The sequence below is a fragment of the Leucoraja erinacea genome, chromosome 33, assembly GCF_028641065.1.
Source record: "Leucoraja erinacea ecotype New England chromosome 33, Leri_hhj_1, whole genome shotgun sequence".
In the NCBI taxonomy this organism is placed as follows: Eukaryota; Metazoa; Chordata; class Chondrichthyes; order Rajiformes; family Rajidae; genus Leucoraja; species Leucoraja erinaceus.
Genome location: NC_073409.1, coordinates 12,255,517 through 12,276,638, shown reverse-complemented (window position 1 = coordinate 12,276,638; position 21,122 = coordinate 12,255,517). Strand labels below are relative to the sequence as shown.

Here is a 21,122-nt window from a genome sequence, read left to right as displayed (position 1 = left end):
GAAATAGTGCGAGTCACATTTTGTTCATTTTGCTGAGAAGCTCGAGTAGTCACGCCAATTTCAATTGACATTTTGTCTGAACTGTTAATTTGAAGCATACTTCTTGCAGTTACACAACTATTGATGGTTACTGCTAAAGAAAACTTGGCGGAAGTCTCCATTTAGCGGCATGACGGTGTGGCGTTCTTCCTTTTCCTGCCGAGGTCGCCATCCCGCGCGTGTGGCGCCGAGGAGTTGCGACAATGGTGAGTGTGTGAATCGGGTTTTAACTGCAGCACAGCCTGAGCAGGCAGCTGTCAGAGGGACTCGAGTAACCTCTGAAGATTTAATGTTGTTTACAATTATAATATTTTATTTTATTTTTTTAAATAATAGAGAGAAAGTCAGAGGCCGAGTTCTGCCAGGTCGCCATCTTAAAAGATTGGGTGGGGGAGGGGTGGGGACGTGGAGACACGTTGCTCTCTGTAATTTAGTTGGTTATTCAGTCGTGTTAAGGTTAATCGAACCAAATATAGTTAAACTAGGAAGGAAAGTTCAATATATTGCACGACAAACCGTTTCTACTGTATAATTTAGTTAAATCCGGTTGTTCTGCAATATGGGAGGCTTTCGAGGAACATATCTCCGAATTTTACATTTTTTTAAAACAAAATGGTATGATTTTTCAGTAATTCTGCTAAAGGGAGAACTCGTACGAAAGCGCATTTTCGGATTAATCCTTTTTCCATGCACCTGGGATCTTGGCTTATCAAATTTAGTTTGATGTCTATAAAGCAATCAAATCATATAGTTCTTGTGATGTTTGAGTCCGTATATGGTATTTCAAACTACAGACTGTAAGTTTATTTAGTTTATGCAATGTAATGGAACAATATTGTGAAGTAAATGAAAACTTGGGGCGTCCGATCAACCATGATTGTGTTTGAGCCCTCATTTGAAACTATCCTGGTCATTCGTACTGTAAATGTGGATCAGACTTAGGAAGTCAATGTCCTAATTACTGTATTATTAATGTGTTTATACCTAATGGATTTTTAAAATATATAATCTTTCAGGCTTGTGCTCGTCCACTGATAACGGTGTACAGTGACAAGGGGGAGAAATCTGGCAAAAATGTGGTTATGCCTGCAATTTTCAAGGCCCCCATCCGGCCAGATATTGTGAACTTTGTTCACACAAACTTGCGCAAAAATAACAGACAGCCATATGCCGTGAGTGCAGATGCAGGTAATTTAGATAATTTTTGTCGATTACTTTTGGTTCGAAATTAATTTGTCATATTTGACTTTTTGACGTGCCATATAATTCATATATCTGATTACTCATAAAAGAATGTTACTTGATTGGAATTTCTAACGTAGGAATGGGACAAAGAAATTTCTGAATTTTCCTTTTTTTGGATGAAAGATTAGCCAATGCATTTTGCTTCTTGATAATAATGGAGTAAAAAAATAATTGTCTTTATAATAAATTGATTTCAAATTATGACTTTAGGGCTGGGTTCTAATCATTTAGCCATTTTTGAATTGTTAAGATGTAAACATAAACTAATAGTCCATCTGCACTATGTGGCATAATTGTTAAGTTGTGCCCGAGTCAAATGTGCATTGGTAACTTGGAGAAATTGGATTGTGCCATTCAGGCCTCAGTACATCACACATTTAGGCACAATTTGAATAGGATTAACCTTAAATTTAAAAGAATGTGTAGTGATCTTGATAAAACACAAATAACAAGGGACTGGTTGGATAAATATAGGAAGATTATTTCCTCGGATAGTTTAGGCAGCATATTCGAAGTTGGCCGTTTTGGGACTGTTGGGGGATGCGTGTACTCGGGTGTTGTGAGCTATTGAACTGATATCAAACGTAGTTGATCTGCTATGGGTGTTGGAAGTACTCAGCTAGCCACCAACCACAGCTTTGGATTAAAAAAAAAAAGCCAATAGCATAGATTAATCATGCATCATAATCAGTTATTTCTGAAAAGGCTGATTACCTGAAATTGTTGTATTTAATTATTGTCCCATGAGTGTAGTCTGAAGATGAGATGTTATTCTTTAAGCTTGTGTTGGGCTTTATTTTAGCAGAGGGTCAAAATATGGTTAAGCATTAGTAATGGACAATGAGGAGATTGTTCTTGCAGATGGAAGAAAGAATTATCTGTCCAGTGGTCAAACCAGCATTTGGTTTCTGCAGTGTGGATGCGACCACATCATGAGTACTGAATGTATCATGTTAAATTAGAAGAAGTGAAATGCTGCTTTGCCTGGAGGGACTGTTTGGGTCCCTGAATGATAAAGAGGAAATATAACAAGTTAGGTCTACTTCCCATAATGACATGGAAGGTGTCAAATCAGGGAGTGATACTTGGCAGTGATGGAATGAAAAGTGGAGTTGTGGAGGAAACTAAGTCATTTTGAAATACTAATGGCAAAAATTTCAAAAGGATAACTTGTTACATTCTTTGATTAGTATGATGGAAGTTGAGGGTTGTACCCTATCTTCCATATCTGAGGGAAGGCATGAGAACTGGAACACACATGGTTGATCCCCATCAATTGTAAAGGAAAACATCTTGGTTGCACTTGAGTATACGGTGTTATTAGATGACATGGTCATACCTTTTGGAATGAATGGAGTGAAAGTTGTTCAATGTTTGAACACATTCAGGATTTGAAGAACTGCTCAAAGAAGAATTAAACACAGATCTGGTGAAACTGAGTTGTGGTGATGCAAATGAACTGAGATCTGTGGCGAAATGGCCATGTTGGGACCAAGATGCTGGAAGATCAATGTAATGAATGACATCCAATATGTTATGGATTTAAATGGGAAGAGACTAGATAAGAGAGAAGAGTATTTATTGAATAAGCTGAAAATGACTAGTCTACAAATTACTTTGGATTGTTGATCTTGGGGAGAAAAAGGAAGAAAGCTGTATGTTATTAGGTGGACTTTTTTGGTATAATCTAAGGAAGAGATTTTCAAACAAGTTTGGTAACAAAGATGGAGTTGCTCGCATGAGCTGCATGTTGCAAGAACAGAGTGGTAGGCCAGTCTGGGTATGATAGAGGGGAGAAAAATATCCAGATGTGATTAGACAATGTTTAAGAAAGAACTGCAGTTGCTGGAAAAGTCGAAGGTAGACAAAAAATACTGGGGAAACTCAGTGGGTGAGACAGCATCTATGGAGAGAAGGAATAGGCGACATTTGGGGTCATGATGTCTCGACCCGAAACATCGCCTATTCCTTCCCTATAGTTGCTGCCTCATCCACTGAGTTTCTCCAGCATTTTTTGTTTACCTTCAGATATGGTTAGCGATCAGGCTGTGGACCAGGAATTCTAAAATTAAGAGAATGAATAATTTGGGGTGAGGATCTCTTCCCAGAAAAAATGGGCACGAGGTAAAGGTGATGGATGACCATAATATCTGGCAGACAATTTGTAAAAGTGGGTTGTAGTGGAATGAAGCTGAGGCCCCTGCTGTATAAAAATAATTTGGAATCATAGTGAATAATAAACGGATGGCGTGGTAAAACTGATGTGATTTATATCTGAATAAAAGGACGAAAGTCCTTTGTTATAGCACTGGATGAGATGGAATTAAGAACCAAGACAAATTTAAAATGATGTGCGTCGTGGTGTGATATGGAACAAGCTGCCAGAGGAGGTAGTTGAGGCTGGGACTATCTCATCATTTAAGAAACCGTGAAACAGGTACAGTGCATTGAGAAAGTATTCAGACCCCTTCACTTTTTCCACATTTTGTTACATTACAGCCTTATTCTAAAATTGGTTAGTCATTCTTTTAATCATCAATCTACGCACAATACCTCATAATATAAAAGCGAAAACAGATGTTTAGTAATTATTGCAAAATAATTAAAAATAAATAACTAAAATATCACATTTACGTAAGTATTCAGACCCTTTGCTGTGACTCTCAAAATTGAGCTTTGGTGCATCGTGTTTCCATTGATTATCCTTGAGATGTTTCTACAACTTGATAGGAGTCTACAAGTGGTAAATTAAATTGATTGTACATGATTTGGAAAGGCACACACCTGTCTATATAAGGTCCCACAGTTGACAGTGCATGTCAGAGCAAAAAACAAGCCATGAAGACGAAGGAATTGTCTGTAGACCTCCGAGACAGGATTGTGTTGAGACACAGATCTGGGGAAGGGTATAAAACATTTTTTGGAGCATTGCAGGTCCCGAAGAGCACAGTGGCCTCCGTCATTCTTAAATAAAACTTTGAAACCACCAGGACTCTTCATAGAGCCTGGCCAAACTGAGCAATCGGGGGAGAAGGGCCTTAGGATAGAGACTTACTAACATATTCAGGGAGGTGACCAAGAACCCGATGGTCACTCTGACAGAGCTCCAGAGTTCCTCTGTGGAGATGGGAGAAACTTCCAGAAGGACAACTATATCTGCAGCACTCCACCAATCAGGCCTTTATTGTAGAGTGGCCAGACAGAAGCCACTCCTCAGTTAAAGGCACATGACAGCCCGCTTGGAGTTTGCCAAAAGGCACCTAAACAAAATTCCCTGGCCTGGTGAAACCAAGATTGAACTCTTTGGCCTGAATGCCAAGTGTCACGTCTGGAGGAAAACAGGCACCGTTCATCACCTGGCCAATACCATATCTACAGTGAAGCATGGTGGTGGCAGCATCATGCTGTAGGGATGTTAGCGGTAGGAACTGGGTGACCAGTCGGGATTGAGGTAAAGATGAACGGAGCAAAGTATAGAGAGATCCTTGATGAAAACCTGCTCCAGAGCGTTCAGGACCTCGGACTGGGGCAGATGTTTACCTTCCAACAGGACAATGACCTAAAGCTCACGTCCAAGACAACGCAGGAGTGGCTTTGTGACAAGTATGTGAAGGTCCGTAAGTGGCCCGGCCAGAGCCCAGACTTGAACCCGATCGAACATCTCTGGAGGGACCTGAAAATAGCTGCATCAGCACTCCCCATCCAACCTGACAGAGCTTGAGAAGATCTGCAGAGAAGAATGGGATAAATTACCCAAATACAGGTGTGCCAAGCTTGTAGCGTGATACCCAAGAAGACTTGAGGTTGTAATCACTGCCAAAGGTGCCTCAATAAATTACTGAGTAAAGGGTCTGAATACTTATGTAAATGTGATATTTCAGTTATTTATTTTTGATTATTTTGCAAAAATTTCTAAACACTTGTTTTCACTTATTTTATTGTGGACTATTGTGTGTAGATTGCTGATAAAAAAAATGAATTTAATCCATTTTAGAATAACGCTGTAACGTAACAAAATGTGGAAAAAGTGAAGGGGTCTGAATACTTTCTGAATGCACTGTACATGGATAGGACAGGTTTGGAAGGATATGGACTAAGCGCAGGCAGGTGGGACTAGTGTAGCTAGGACGTTTTGGATGGCGTTGGCAAGTTGGGCCGAAAGGCCCGTCTCCACTCTATTACTCTATGACACTATGGTGGTGCTGGGGAAGGTTCGAGCATACCTGTGCTGATGTATGGATTGAACGCCAATAATCAGGCAAGGATTTGAGATGCACTGAATTTCTTAAGTGTCTGATTAGTTAGGATTGAGGATTGAGGATTGCATTTTAGTAGGAATCCATCTGGATTAAGTACTATTTGACCTGATGGATGTATTTGAAATTCTGAGAGTATGTAAAAGAAAGAATGAAGTGTAGAGTTCCAGATTAGGGGGCAACCAAAGCCAAAGGTCATTTTTAGTAAATAATAAAGATTTGGGGAGAAATTCCAGGTAGAATAGGAATTCATTTCCATCTGGCATTCTTGAGGCCTGGATCCTTTTGGAAGGTAGAAGTGACAGATTGAGGTGAGGGCAAAGGATGTGAGTGCATGATATTGTATGATGTGCTGAAAGCCAGTAAGCATTAAAGACCAATGGATTGAGAAGTCTTGTGCTGCAAATTTCATGCATATAATTCTCATAATCATAAAGGTCAGTATTATTTGCATCTTATATTAAGGTAATTGCTTTTGCACTTAACTGGTAATAGCTACAAAGCAGTCAGAGCTCAATTCCATTGGTGTGGCCTGTACAGTATTTTTGTCGAATTTATTTTGACTGTTCGGGTTGTGTGGAGAAAGTAACAAGTGTATATGGTGAATCCAGTAGAATTTGTATTGACTCAACATTTTATGTTTTGTTTTTAGGTCACCAGACCAGTGCTGAGTCATGGGGTACAGGCAGAGCTGTGGCTCGTATTCCCCGTGTTCGGGGTGGTGGTACTCATCGATCTGGCCAAGGTGCCTTTGGAAATGTATCCTCTTCATTGTGTAAGGTTAAATGATGTTGTAATGTCCATTGTTAAGTCAGTACGTCTTTAAATGCCGTGTATCAGTAAAGTTGGAATATATACGGCTTGCATCCCATTTCAAGTACCTTAATTGTTTAAAAATGTGGCAGCAGCTTGCTATGATGGTGTAATTTGCGTCTTATGCTGTACACAGCAACAGTTGCCTACTGTTATCATGCTGGTACAGGTACATGACGAACATTTGGATCTGATCAGCTCCTGGCCATGTTGATGGATATTTTGAATTGAGGAACTTGGGTAATTTGTGTTTCTTGTCAAGACCAGCTAAACATGACCTCCTACTTGTTGCATCTTGGATATGTAATTTTTGCATGCAGTTGATACCCACTTACCTCATAGTGATGATGATTGCTCTTTGCTTTAGCTTTTACCACTCTAATGTTATTCCTTTATTATTATGATGTACTTTTCATTTTACAGTGCGCTACAGCAATTGTTTTCTATCATTAAATTGGTACATGGAAATGAAGAGCATTCAGTCCGAGCAAAATTGGATTCCCAGCCATTATTTAAAGTTTGCACCTTAACCCAACCTCAGATGTGCCGTGGTGGTCGCATGTTTGCTCCCACCAAGACTTGGCGGCGTTGGCACCGCCGGGTGAATATAACCCAGAAGCGATATGCCATCTGCTCTTCTCTAGCTGCATCTGCTCTCCCTGCTCTGGTGATGTCAAAAGGTGAGTGTACAGAAACAAACGTTCTTGAGTCGCATAAATAAAAGCAAAGTACTTAAATATAGACCCGTATAGCATGGGAACAAACCCTTCGTCCAACAAAGTCTGTGTCAAACGTGATACCCAGATAAACTAACCTGTTCTGTCTGCACATCAATATCCCTCCATTCTTTGCACATCCATGAGCCGATCTAAGTCACTTAAACACCATTGTCATATCTTCACCACCACCATTGGAAGCACATTCCTGGCACCCATCACCCTCTGTAAGATCCTGAACAAAATGCAAGGCCATTTTGCTTCATCTCAGTGACCAATGAGAGTTGACTCATCGTAGAAAGGATATCCAATTTTGTAAAGAAAATTTGGTTACTTTGTATCCAGAGCATTCTGAGTGAGCATAAAATTAAAGTTATCCATGTCGGTGCAATTGTTTTCCAGCTGTGAGTCATTCTAGAATTACAGCTGTAATGTAATTGATATGTTCTAATATTAATAGACAAACCCAAATAATATGGTTGGTAGGGTTGTAAACTCACCAACATTAAATTGGCTTATGCTTATTAGAATTAGCCGGTAAGCAACTTAATTTTGCTAATGGTAATTTTACTGTTTATACAAACCCTGGTTTTAAAGATGGGGCCTTTGAGTGCATTTTAAACTTCATTCCTGTTGGGCAAATAATTTTACTTCCAAAATGTGGCAGTGGCTACGATGATGGTGTAATTTGCGTCTTATGCTGTACACAGCAACAGTTGCCTACTGTTATTATGCTGGTACAGAAACATGACGAACATTTAGCTCTGAGCAGCTGCTGTCCATGTTGACAAAGACATATTGAATTTAGGAAATTTGGGGTAAATTTGTGCTTATGGCCCTTGCGACTAGCTGAAAAATGGCCCTTGCATTCTTGGATCATATTTTTCCCAGGCAGTTGATGTCCCAGATTTTGCCTCATGGTGACGATTGCTCATTGTTTCTTTAACAAATTTTCCTTAACTTGATTTGTTTGTTTGCACTATAAAATTGGGGTTTTGACATGGGGATGCCCTGATAACAATGTTGCAATCCTCTTCAGGTCACCGTATTGAGGAAATCCCAGAGCTCCCACTGGTGGTTGAAGATAAAATTGAGAGCTACAAAAAGACAAAGGAGGCTGTTATGATGTTAAAAAAACTGAAGGCCTGGAATGATATAAAGAAGGTAGGCAACTTTCTTTTAGTCGTGAATGATACACTGAGAGATGATGACATTTTACTTTTGGTCTGTGTTTCTGACGACTGATGATTTTGATGATCTGATCTCAGTTGCATTTCTAATTATTTTTTTACTTTTATTTAGTCAGAAATAAACATTGTTTTTCTATAGGTTTATGCTTCCCAGCGTATGCGTGCTGGCAAAGGTAAAATGAGGAACCGTCGTCGTATCCGGCGCAAGGGCCCATGCATTATCTACAATGAAGATAATGGTGTTGTAAGAGCTTTCAGGAATATCCCAGGTAGACCAATGCTTTTCAAGTGGTTTGTGTCATAGGTCATTTGATTGGAAAGGGATATGTTTGGAGCATCTTTAATGTTGGTACATTATGGCATCCTCTCAACAGAAGATGAACTGTTTAGTGTGAATTTGATAAAATTGGAAATGGGATACCAGTTAACAGTGTAATCTGTATATTTAAAAATTGAGCTAGACAGAATGATGAGATTCCACTTGGTCTGTGTTTTTGAAAAATTATGATATTAGTGGAAGTTCTGATGTCAGTTTAATGCTTTATTATTACATGTACAGTGAAGTGCTTTGTTTTGCATGCAACCTGGTAAACCTAGGCAGTACATAAGTGTTGCCATGTTGTGGCGCAGACAAAGTTACAAATGTTCACCGAACATTCCTGTCTACTGCCTGCCGGGTCCCTCTTCTTTCTCGGTGGTCCTCCACGCCATTGGCGACTTTGGAGTCTGGCGGGCGATCCAGGCCTGTCGGGTCCACCATCCCTGGCGGCAAGCCAGCTCCTGCTGGAGGGCTTATCAACTATGTCAATAGTGGGGTGGGATGTAATATGATTCCAAGATAGTTACAAACTCCTCTCCAAAGACCAGTTCTATTTTTAATTATAGGGCTTGTTTCTGCCTGTTTTTGTTTCATCTTTCAGCATGGTAGGGATTGACTGACCTGGGCATAGCATTTCCCATCTGCCATGAGTGTTAATATTTTCCAAGTGGGAACCTTTTGTGTCAAATGTCAGCTGAGAATTTGAACACTGCTTTGCGTTGCTTTGTCCACCACAGGTATAACTCTTCTCAATGTCAACAAATTAAATGTCCTGAGACTTGCTCCTGGTGGCCACGTAGGACGATTCTGCATCTGGACAGAGAGTGCCTTCCGTAAGCTGGATGAGTTGTATGGAACATGGCGCAAACCTTCAAAATTGAAGATTGGATACAAGTAAGGTTATGGTGTTAAAATGGATGGTTCATGGACTAGATGTGATAGGTTTTTTTTTCTCCATCTGATTTTTCTCGTTAAAATTGACTTCTGAGACTGATATCAGTGTTACCACTTAATATAGGTACTCCTGCCTAACTCGGAGCAATGTACACCTTGATAACTTAATAGATTTTATGTGACAATTATGAGATTCCACTTCGTGGTCCGTGTTTTTGACAACTCGTGATATTGGTGGAAATTCTGATGTCTAAGCAGAAGATTAATAACTTGCAGAAATTTCCTCACTCAGATTATCAGGCAGTTGCCGAGGATCAGAAGCTCAAATTGTAGAAAACTGATTAATGTCCTCCTGTTAGAGAGCTTAATTATTTAGTCATGTCTGCCGTCATTTTTACCGTTTCTGCTTATGTTTACCATCTAGCCTTCCCATTCACAAGATGACTAACACAGATCTGAGCCGCATCTTGAAGAGTCAGGAAATCCAGAAAGCTCTTCGTCCTCCAAAGTAAGTTAAGATGTTTCACATCGTTTCTATGTGCTCAATTTCGTTTCTCAGATCCTGAAATTAGTTGCATATCAGTTAGAATTGGTTGTCCAGTTTCAGGCAGTGATGAAATTCCACTTTGGTCTGTGTTTTTGATACCATGTGAAATGAGTGGAAGCTCTGACGTCTTATTCCTAATTAGAAATGGTTGGATATGCGAATATATACGAGGTAGATGAAAGATATTTGAGCGACACAGATAGTCACAATGTTATTTTCGCCTTGCATTATGGGATTTTGCCCTTTGGAAGCTGGTGCGTCTTATTTGTGCTGTTTTTCCTGCTGGGCTCATGGGCCTGTAGCTCTACACAATGTGCTTGAGTTACTATGGGTTTCAAATTGCTCATTTCACCATAAGATATGTTTTCCCTATGTCCCTAGTTTGAGTCTTTATGTACACTTAAGCTTGCCAGGAGAAATGCCTGCGATTGTGTCTCAAGGCCTTTTTTTATCCATTGCTTTTCACAGCAAAAAGATTCAACGCAGGGTACTGAAGAAGAACCCACTGAAGAACTTGAGGATCATGGTGAAACTGAACCCTTATGCCAAGACTGCACGACGCCGTGCAATTCTCCTGCAAGAAAAGAACGTGAGTATGGTGGTATAAAATGATGAGTTCTATCTTGGTTGTTTTTTTTCTGAAATAACTAAAAATTATATAATAGAGAACTTCCTGTAAGACTTGATAATTGCAGGGGATTGCTTTAAAAAATTGGGCCTACTAAACCAAATTACTATGTCCAAGTAATTTGTGGACCCAGTAAATTCCATGGCAATCAATGAATATGTTTCAATTTCACTGCAGAGTTCTGGTCATAGAATCAATGCAGGATAACTGTTTTCAATTGTATAGGGCAAAAACTGAATGCTGCAGAACACTTGCATTCTGAAATTGAAATATGACATCAACTTCAGCTTCCAATCTTTCTTGAAGTAGATTGAACAAAGCTGAGGGTGTTTTATACCCACTGTTGCAGCTTCTTGTGCTTTTGTGTGCATCATTACTTGCAAACATTTTAAGATATAAATACATTAATAATTGCAATTTGTATGGGTTTGCTTGTTGACTGGGTTAGCAGGATTTCGAATTGTGATTGCTTTTCCATTTCTTTCAGCGCAATGTCAAGCTGGAGAAGAAGCAAAAGGCAGCAGCATAAATGCAAATCCTCCGATTTACAGGCATGCGTTCTTACATCACTGTATGGTATCCATCAAAATAAATCTATTTAAAAATGATTTTCTGCATTGTCCTGTTTAATTAATCTTGTTTACACACGACATAAAGTTTTGCTCTGCACTTGGAGTATTTAATAAATCTATCCTCATTTTACTCAACAGCACTAGTGAAAATTCAGAATTTCACATGGGGGGGGGGGGGGGGGGGGGGCGCAGGAAGACAATGCTTGATAATTCTGCACCATGTGGATGTAAACCAAAGTTGTAATGTATTTGTAGCCAAACAATTTGAGTGTAGGATATTTTAAAATTAGTTTGCATATTGCCCCCTCTAGTGTTGCCGGCATACATTCTTAAAACAAATGGATACCAGGGGGTAGTCATTTAAAACAATTTTTCTACAGCAGGTGGTGAATCTGGCATTACCTACCCAGGTGGGTTGCGGAAACTATCGATGGAGGTATTTAGAAGATGGATAACGTATTCAAAATAACAGGGACTTAATGGTAATGGGAACTGGCACAGAAAAATTGAGATTTTCACATCCTGATTGATTTGTTTCATTGTCTTTCAATCTCTGGTCTTTTTCTAACCATCTGCTTATCAAGCACATCCCCATTACATGCCAGGCTTTGTTTTGTCCCTCCTCTCATCTGGCTTTCTTCCCTCCAGTGCCCATTTCACAAAAAATAAATCACTGTTTACTGAAAGGTCCCAACCTAAAACATCATCAATCCATGTTCTCCAGTGACACTACATAACTTTTTTTAAAGGAAAGTTGCAGCATGAGGTAGTGGCCATGATATTTAATGGTGATAAATGTGGAGCCAGGTTTTCCTATTTCATTAACACCACACTGATTTGCTTTCTCCATTTTGAGTTGTTGAGGCCAGAAATTCCTATGAACTTGTGGGGTATTTACACATTATTGAATTTCTTTGAAGCGTGTCCACTAGGGGTAATCTCATACTGTAACAAAACCTCCACTGTGTATTTTAGTTGACACAGGAAAATAAAGCAGACACTGAAAATTCACAATTCTGGAATGAGTTAGCAAATATTTTGGATCAGCAACCTATCAACAAACCTAGAAAATTTTGTTTTCCCAAATTAGCTTTCAAAAGCAGCAACATCTAGATATGGAAAGAAATGTAAAAATACTAAGAACACTTAATTGCAACAATAGACTTTAATGGTGAAAACTTTAGCAAGAACACAGGTTGAGGGTTTGAATTGCACACTTGATTCACACCATTTTAGCAGTCAATATTTTCTCACTGATTACACGTGGTCTAAAAGAAAGATAGTCTGATTTAATGTACTGCACATTTGATCCCCAGAGAGCTTCCAATGTGTTATACTGATTTTTTTTTTCAACATCAGTACTAAAGCACTTAAATACATTAAGATTCATAGCAAAGGAGTGGCAGGGGCCTCAGCAATGTAGAGCAGTTGAGTTGTACCAAATGCACTTGCTTCCTAATGCCAATATCAAAATAAAGATGGAATATTAATCTGGAGCATTACTTTACCCATGCACATTTACACCACTGGGGGCTAGTTGTGCACCTGATAAACAACTGGGCAAGAACCTATAGCTATTGAGTGAAGGATGGCCATCTTATGGCTATAGCAGCTGAATTAATCAATGTACAAGATATCTGCTCACCGACTACAAATAGGAATGTACATTTCTACTTCAATGTTTTTGCTTTACAAATTAATGATTGTTAATTGGTTAAAGTACTAATGACTTTGAAATTCACATAGAGATCCTATTTGCTCCACGGTTCGTACACTTTAGATGTCATTGGTGAGAACAGTATTCTATGAATGTAAAACTGACAGCGTTTAAGTCAGTTTTAACTGTCAATCCAGACTAATCAAAAGTTTGCCCTCAAGCACAGCCAATTTTATTGAAATTACTTCATGTGATACTCAATTGATAATGCAAGCCCGTGTAACTACATTCCATAATGTAGTAAAATTATATGAATCTGTTGTGGGGGGTAATTGAACAACTTGGAGCGATGGAAATAGGGGCTGTGCTAGAAAGATTAATCTCTGGCTTTAACTCAACTGAGAAATTAATGAGCAAAAACACAGCTGGAGGAACTGTGGGAATGGAAATCAATGTTCTTCGATTTTATAATCCAGCTCAAGTACAAAATTCACTGCATAGGTACATAACTTGAGGCACACAGCAGGTTATGCCAAAGAAAACTTACCCAAAACTTAGTGCCTTTGACCAAATGTAAAAGTGACTGAGCCCATCTCTTCCTTATTCCAACGTGGTACAGCAGGCAGTGCCATCCATTAATTCTAATCATTGCCTCTTATATGTTAATAAACTCAAGGAAAACATTTGTATGTTTTGATAGAATCCTACAGCCTTCTGTACTCAATAAATTATCAGTTTCTGGCCTTAGTTATTGTTATGGATTCAATTACTGCCATTTATGGTCCACTAAATTCACTCAAACATAATTATCTCATTCATGCACTGTGCCATAATTCCTTTCTCATCCTTTTAACACTGCACGTGCTTAAAATTTGGTACATACCTCCCAGTGCTGGTCACAAGTATTTCCGACATTGTCTCAGTCCAGAATGTTTTGCCTTTTGCACTGTTTTGCTGCTGTCCTTTGCTGTGATCGAGTTTGTCTAAAGTACCTTTAGGGCATTGTAGCAATAATTGGGCCAGGCTTCATCTTGAACAGAATAATCTAATTGACCCCACAATGAGAGAAAGGAAGACAGCAGCAAGAGCATGTAGCAAGAGCATGTAATTGCCCCTCTGAACTGGGCTTTTCTCGAGCATGTGTGCAAGCTTTGGATCAATTCCTTTTGCTAAAGAATCAGACGAGCTATCATGCCTTAAGCTGTCAGGCAGAAATCCTACCTTTGCAGGAAAGCCACTGAACTGCTAGAGGTTGGGTGCACCATTTGGTCTCAAATGCTGCAGTACTATCACACTCCTCCACCTCCCCAGTTTGTACTGAAATCCCAAAAGGCAAGTGTGGAGGAATTGCAGCTCAATTCAACCCTCTTAGTAACAGGCTCTCATGGAATTCCTAAGCTTATAGTCAGTCTGGCTGATTTGAAGCAAATGTTGAGATAAGAATTCTAATTTCAGTTCCCTCCACCCATCCATCTCCTGTTTTTAGAGTTACACTAGTGAGCAGATAACCTGCCACACCTTTGGGAACATGTTGAGGCTTGCAGTGGAAATAAATTAGAATGTGTCACTGAACTCGAGATTCCAGTTTCTCTACATGTAGTGCAGTGTATATATTAGTAAGTATTCAGAGCGTTCTACAAGTGCCACCTAGGGACCAGCAGACCCTCTCTTTAAAATGACGAGTTATGGGTCTGCAAGTAGCAAGGCGTTTCCATAATTATCCACAAAATTTGTGTGCAATAGTTTAGTACCATCCCTTTAAAAAGTCAGCTTCCCTCAACTCATTCCCTCATGGCACTGACCCCAAAATAAGACCAACTTGCTATCTATACCCATTAGCAAATACTAAAATTTAAGAAGGGCAGTTAAATTTTAACAGACATCATTCCTTTAAAAATGTAAATACATCTCTTTAAATATATAATGGGATAAAGGGTTATTGATGAGGTAACATCAGCAGAAACATCCATCAGTTTGCTGCACAAAGACAACAGTGGTTTAGCGGCACAAGTGATTTAGACTGTGGGAGTGTGCGTGGGAGTGCTTGGCTGCTTCAAGCCGATTGTTGTACACAGCCAGCCTGCAAAATCCACCTTTTCCGCCTCCGATCGCTTGATGAAGGAATGAGCCTGTCATAAAATGTGAGATGATTGTCAAGGGAAAAGATTAATAATTCAGAAGAGAACATTTCAGCCCAACTAAGAATAATCAAAATCTCCTCATTGCCACCGAGGTAAAAAGCTAGCAGACTCTCAATGTCAAAGTGTTGCTGCCATACCTTCTCTGGCAATTAAATGGACAATAGAACCATAAACCCACATCCCAAATTACTGAATCAAGTAATCAGAGGGAAAGCATTCACCCAATGAGCCTCTGCTGGCTTTTTGACAAATGTCCATTAGTCTTGTGCCTTTGCACTAGCATTTCCAAATTTGAAAACAATTTTCTATTCAATGGTACGACAGAACCAGTTTCTGCCAAGTTTCACCTAGCGAGGACCAGATCATGGCAGATCTCGTTATGTTTTTGCTAGTTACCATAAAACCCTCTAGTTGTTTACTTCTTGCAGTGAAAACTACTTTCTCATCCACTTTCAAATTCCTAGGTCGTCTCCATTTGTATATAGATCAGCAGAACCTTTGATCTCACCGGAGGAGACTTTCCCTGCAAAGGTTTGGATGTTTAGAACTGAAAGCCCTTAATCCGTTCCCTCCCCAATCTGGTATATGGAAATGTGCAAAGATACAAGGTGCAATAATGGCAATCCAGCCAAAGTAGGAGAGTAAATTATTAATTCACAGTTCCCATTCCAAGGCTTTGCTCTTAAACACTCAAGGAATTGTAGGAACTTCAGTATATTCATAAAATATTTATGCAATAATAACAGGTTGCATTAATACTTACTACAAAAGGAAAATAATTAAATCAATCAACATCAAGGGTCACTCACCATAAGCTGCTTCAAGTCTGCTCTCTCAGCAGGATTCTTTATCAAGCTGATAAAATAAACAAAGCAATATTTGACTGCAATTAGCAATAGATCTCCGCCCACAGTTCATTTTAAAAGGAGATATTGGAATAATGGGTTATTTCCATGGTATCCTGCTCTCTCCATAACACGGCAGTGAGAGCAGCACACTGAGGGCATCTTCGGGGGGGGTGGGGAAATATGCCCCCAGTGATCTAGTTACCTGATACTCATTCCCAGCTCACATGCTGGCTTTGAGATGGCTCTTCTATCCGATACAAGCATGTGAGCCAGGCATGAACTCTTCACCTACGAGCACAGAGGGAGGAAAGAAGAACTGGAGATACTTGAAAGGCAGCAAGTCTTTTTGCCAAAGGAGCTGATTAATGGGGAAACAAAAGTCTGCAGATGCTAGAGTCTGGAGCAAAAAACAAATTGCTTGAGAAACACAGCAGGTCAGGCAGGATCTGTGGAGGGAAATGGATCAACGACATTTCAAGACGCTTTGGACTGAAAAGGTGGAGGGCAGGATGGCCAATATACAAAGAAGGGGGAGGGGGAGGAGCGAGATCTTCCACACAAGAACCGAGTCCGAGTGATGATGGGTGGATTGGTGGCTAGAGTTGTGAGGGGAAGGGGGATATATTCACCTCATTCCACTGTTCCTGCTTCCCCTCCATCTCCCTTGCTCTCTTTTGCATTACAAAATAGATCTACCTCCTCCTTGAATATAGTGAGTGACTTGGCCCCCATCACAGAAGGTGGTGGAGTTTGCCTCTACATGAAGCTTGTCCTGATTACCATTCTGAAGGGCAGCCCTTAAACATGGCCAGGAGTGGGAATATGCACCTGGTTTCCTCCCTCATGCAGCTGTGGGCTCCTCCTGTGCACTGCACCCCACAACCTGAACATTTAATCATTATCAAACTCACCAAATGTTCACAAAATCCTGGAATTCGTCACTGAAAACTCCAGATGGCAATTTAGGTGGCGGCTGCAAAGAGGATTAACAAATAAGTAAAAACATGTCAATCCCATGGGAAGCAACAGCAAGACAATAAAACAGCTGGCAGCTGCAACAGTCTGGATGTTGTGAAGGCAGGAGGTGCAGATTAGAGCATTTTTACATGATGTATTAAAATCTTTTTGCATTATTTACTGAGTCGCTCTACCTGAATCACTACCTCCTTCCAACCTACCTTAACAAAACCTCAGTAGACTTAGCTGCATTATTTACCCATATACATTGGGGGGGAATGCCTTGCCTATCTGACCACACTGCCAGCAGCAGAGGAAATGGAAATGCTAAGAGCTTGTTTCACTGTTTATTTACATTACATGTGATCGGATCTATATTCAACCCCATTCATCTGCCTTTGCTCTAAATTTGGAATGGCTAAGATAAAAAATAGACATTGTTTAATGGTTAAAATTGATGCCTCATCCAGTCCTGTTCAAAGGCAGGGATTAACCCACTCCTGTGAACACAGGAAGCTGAATAGATCTCAGACCAGCACCACTGCGAAGTGTATGATCTTTCTTTGATCGATTGTTATAAGTCAGCAACTTCATTGCATTTGTATGCAGCAGCCACCAGATGGGTGGACGCTGAATTGGAAGGACGGTGGAATTTCTTAACCCTATTGATTCCTATGGTCCCAGCAGAGCAGAGCTCACCAGAGGCAAGGTCAGAGCTCAGATAGAAATGACAGCCAGGGATTACAGTGGGTTAACAATTGACCCTTGGAGGAGAAGCAGGTGCTGGAAATTGAAGTAGAGATAACCCCCCCCTCCCACCTTCGTTTTCCAATATTTGGGCAACAGAAATCCACGCTTACAAAATTCATTAATCTCCCTAAAAAATGTGAGATATGGAATAGAATTCACGCACAGATTTTATGAGAAAAAATGAAATAAATAAATGGAATACTTTTTTTTTTTAACTCACCTTTCCCGATCCATGTGCAGATGACATAACTTTGTATTAAGGGATGCCATTCCCTCTCCCTGCTCCTCTCCTTCTCCAACCCTCCCACCCCACCCAGACCACAACAAAGGCATTTCTGGAAACCGTCAGCATGAATGTGTCAGGTCGAGGCCCTCTGATCAGGGCTACACCTGCGTCACTACTCCTGCCGTGATTTGCCTACATCCTACATTCACTGTGAAGCAGGGTGGGGGTCCGGGAACCGTTGCTGAGCTGGGCGTCCGAGATTGATACTGACCTCATTCACGATGTAATCCAACAGTTCAAATATCGCCATCGGAGGTCGACTGTCCAGACCAAAGGCTGCAAGAAGAAGGGATCGGTTCAAGGGCACTGAGAGGGTGTGGACACCAAGTCCCAAACTTCCCCAACAACTGGCTAAATTATCCCAACAATACATGCACACTGGATTCCCAGACACAAAATGACACAAAGTGCTGGAGTAACTCAATGGGTCAGGCAACATTTCGTGTTGGAACCCTTCTTCAGACCGATTGTAGTGGAGGGAATGAAAGCTGGAAGAGAGGAGGGGAAGAACAGAGCTTGACAAGTAGTAGATCGATACAGGTGAGGTGGGTTTTCTGATAGTCAGATGCTTGTTCAAAGGCCAGAGATGGCCTCATTGATGTCCCCATAACTATTAATCAACCCATTACCTGCCAGGCCATGTCCTGTCCATCCTCTTGTCCATCTTTCTTTCCTTCCCGGACAATAAGTCAGAAGGGACTTGACCCAAAATTTCACTCATCCATGTTCACCAGAGATGCTGCCTGACCCACCGAGTTACACCAGCACTTTTTTTGTAAACTAGCATCTGCAATTCCTTGTTTCCATATTCCCAGACTCAAGCAGCCCAATGATACAGTTTATTCCCAGATCCCCCATTCCTAATGATACGGACACACAGTATCCGCACCAATCTCACGACCCCTACACCATAGGCACACAAAAGTATAGACTCTCCAAAATCAATACCTGGGATGCAAGCATACAATATTCCCCCACATCCCCCACACCCAACAGCCAATTCCCCAGCCCTCGCGATCGCAGGACCTCCGTAGATGATCGGATACAAGGACACGTTCCAAACTCACAGCTCCCGGCACGCCCAGGTGGTCGACTGCTCTGCTCGGAGAATGTCGAGTCTTCACCCATGTGGCAGCCAAAGATATGTCCAAGCTCCTTAGCATCAGGTGGAGGAATTGGATATCTGCCGATGGCCATCTCCACCAGGGAGAGGCCCATACTCCAGATGTCAGACTGAACGGAATAGTGTGTTCCCTGGAGTCGTTCCGGCTGGGAAACAAACAGAAGGTGGCCCAGAGATTAGCTTCCCTGTCCAACGCATACCCACCCACCCGGATACCCATTCCAAAGCCAACACAATCAAGGCAAAAATGTGCCCATCGTTCCAACACTATAATTCGCCAGATTTTAGCCATTTGACATTTTCTTCCCACATGTCCAACAGCAGCATTGAGAGCCAGGTTCAGGGGAGCACACAGCTAGATTACCCGTGGAGACCTGTGTGGGAAGTTTATTGCTCTGCATGCTCCTGCCCTCGATGATGATGATGCAAGATTATTCATTATCAATAAACACTTGAACAGGAGACAAGTTGGGTAATGAAGAGGTTTGGGGCCAAAAGCAAGTTCCTTTGGCACAGACTCAGCCCGTGCCTTCACTCTGTGACATATCCCATGATGTTCAGAATGTCAGGTGCAGCTGTCAAGTTAACATTCATCATTAGGTTAATGATATATTGGTAGGTTAATTGGTGGTCTCTAGTTACCCATTTGCATAGGTATGTGCCGAAAGTATCAAAGAGGAGTAGATGGGCATGTGAGGGTGACAAGGTGCAAGGCTACAGGGAACTAATGAGATGAGGAATGATTCTGATGGGATTGCTCTGTTTGGAGGCAGCATAGAATCCTTCTGTGCTGTAACAAGCAAGAAGCTTGTCGTTATAAAGGACAAAGCAGCCCTTGGCTAGGAGCAACTCTCGGTGCTCAGTCCCTTGGAAGATGGAGTTTTTTTTTTTAAATTTCAGGGCAGCAGATAAACGTCCATCACTGACTCAGCAAATCCCGAACTCCCAGTGGAGAAACATCCGGCGGCAATGTTTTCTAGTCTCTGAATTCTGTTTATAGCTTCAGATTCACAAAAGCAAATAATCCTGGCATGAATCAAGCACAACTTACAGACATGTAGGACCTGGTCCCAACAAACGAATTGGCCATCGAGTCAATCAGCTGCCCACTGACCCCAAAATCACACAGCTTGATTTCACCACGGGAATTCACCAGGATGTTCGAAGGCTTAACATCTGGAAAGGAGAACAATTTAGAAGATTCTAGAAGCATATTCTATGGTGCATTATTGGCTTTCATATTATTAATTAATTATAAATTTTACCATGGAAAAGGAGTAGAAACGGGAAAATAAAATGCAACATTATATTAAGTCAGAGAATGGCACAGATTTATGGCGGCAATGGCTGGATTAGTTGGGATTGGGGAATGAGGGAACAGCGATTGAGGGAGTATTACGAGTAAAAGCAGAGATATACAGTGCCCTCCATAATGTTTGGGACAGACCTGTCATTTATTTCTTTATTTATTTGCCTCTGTGCTCTGCAATTTGAGATTCGTAATAGAAAAAAAAAAAAAATCACATGTGATTAAAGTGTCACATTGTCAGACTTTATTAAAGGGTATTTTTTATCTACGGAGCATGAAACTTTGGCAATTGACTCGCTGTCAGCTGGAGCGAGATGCTCAGTTCAGCTCCTCGATTATGCAATGGTCCTAAAATAAAATAGCTCATGCGAATATCGAGAGCATCCCTGTTCCCTGCTGTATAATTCAATTATCTAGCACACTTGCATCCTGGTATAGCATGCCACTGAGCTTCACCTCTGGTTACAGGTGGACCATGTGCTGGGAGATGTTGGTGCTGTGTGGCAGAAAATTGAATTGGGTCACCCACACACCTGGAATCCCTCCGGGTCACAGCTCACTGTCGGCTTCTGAAGGGCAACTAATGATGGGCAATTAAACCTGGCCTTGTCCTCAGTGTCATATCACATTCTTCCCACCTCCTTAAAACCCATCACCACAAGCAGGTTTCTGGTCATCTGCCTCTTGAACTCCTTTAGGCTGGAGAGGTTTGATCATCTAATGCGCCTAGATAGCTTTTACTATATCAAAGATGCCATTAGACAAAGTGATATTGTTAGTGTGTAACTAGCAACATAACCATTGGCATTAAACATCCTCCAGCAATGCCAGA

General features: G+C 40.9%; 2 protein-coding genes and 6 non-coding genes across 9 annotated transcripts in view; 7 read left to right on the top strand and 1 right to left on the bottom strand.

The window, feature by feature from the left end:
- The first annotated feature begins 91 nt into the window (after nt 1-91).
- Nucleotides 92-11,255, top strand: rpl4 (ribosomal protein L4). 2 transcript variants are annotated; one of them, XM_055661356.1, is made up of 10 exons: nt 92-245; nt 1,056-1,227; nt 6,193-6,299; nt 6,895-7,033; nt 8,109-8,233; nt 8,399-8,528; nt 9,316-9,472; nt 9,897-9,980; nt 10,488-10,608; nt 11,135-11,255. In XM_055661356.1, exons 1-10 carry the CDS (start codon nt 243-245, stop codon nt 11,174-11,176), a joined length of 1,080 nt encoding a protein of 359 aa, XP_055517331.1. In that variant the 5' UTR covers nt 92-242; the 3' UTR covers nt 11,177-11,255. The 2 variants fall into 2 exon arrangements, with proteins under 2 accessions (XP_055517331.1, XP_055517332.1); XM_055661357.1 differs by lacking the exon at nt 92-245 and adding an exon at nt 637-654.
- On the top strand, nt 6,451-6,550 carry LOC129712828 (small nucleolar RNA SNORD16). The gene has a single exon (XR_008726146.1). It is a non-coding gene; the product is annotated as a small nucleolar RNA SNORD16 (small nucleolar RNA).
- On the top strand, nt 7,741-7,840 carry LOC129712827 (small nucleolar RNA SNORD16). Its single transcript, XR_008726145.1, has one exon. It is a non-coding gene; the product is annotated as a small nucleolar RNA SNORD16 (small nucleolar RNA).
- Nucleotides 8,269-8,335, top strand: LOC129712825 (small nucleolar RNA SNORD18). The gene has a single exon (XR_008726143.1). It is a non-coding gene; the product is annotated as a small nucleolar RNA SNORD18 (small nucleolar RNA).
- On the top strand, nt 8,721-8,788 carry LOC129712824 (small nucleolar RNA SNORD18). Its single transcript, XR_008726142.1, has one exon. It is a non-coding gene; the product is annotated as a small nucleolar RNA SNORD18 (small nucleolar RNA).
- On the top strand, nt 9,653-9,723 carry LOC129712823 (small nucleolar RNA SNORD18). Its single transcript, XR_008726141.1, has one exon. It is a non-coding gene; the product is annotated as a small nucleolar RNA SNORD18 (small nucleolar RNA).
- LOC129712826 (small nucleolar RNA SNORD18) lies at nt 10,079-10,147 on the top strand. The gene has a single exon (XR_008726144.1). It is a non-coding gene; the product is annotated as a small nucleolar RNA SNORD18 (small nucleolar RNA).
- A 1,114-nt stretch (nt 11,256-12,369) lies between the features above and the next one.
- map2k1 (mitogen-activated protein kinase kinase 1) overlaps nt 12,370-21,122 on the bottom strand; it is a 30,436-nt gene continuing 21,683 nt past the window's right edge. The window contains exons 6-11 of the mRNA XM_055661355.1: nt 20,033-20,157; nt 18,926-19,127; nt 18,070-18,134; nt 16,777-16,838; nt 15,827-15,872; nt 12,370-15,005 (exon numbers count right to left, since the gene is read on the bottom strand). Coding sequence (XP_055517330.1) covers nt 14,892-15,005; nt 15,827-15,872; nt 16,777-16,838; nt 18,070-18,134; nt 18,926-19,127; nt 20,033-20,157 — 614 coding nt within the window. The 3' untranslated portion in view covers nt 12,370-14,891. The remainder of the gene's footprint in view (nt 15,006-15,826; nt 15,873-16,776; nt 16,839-18,069; nt 18,135-18,925; nt 19,128-20,032; nt 20,158-21,122) is intronic.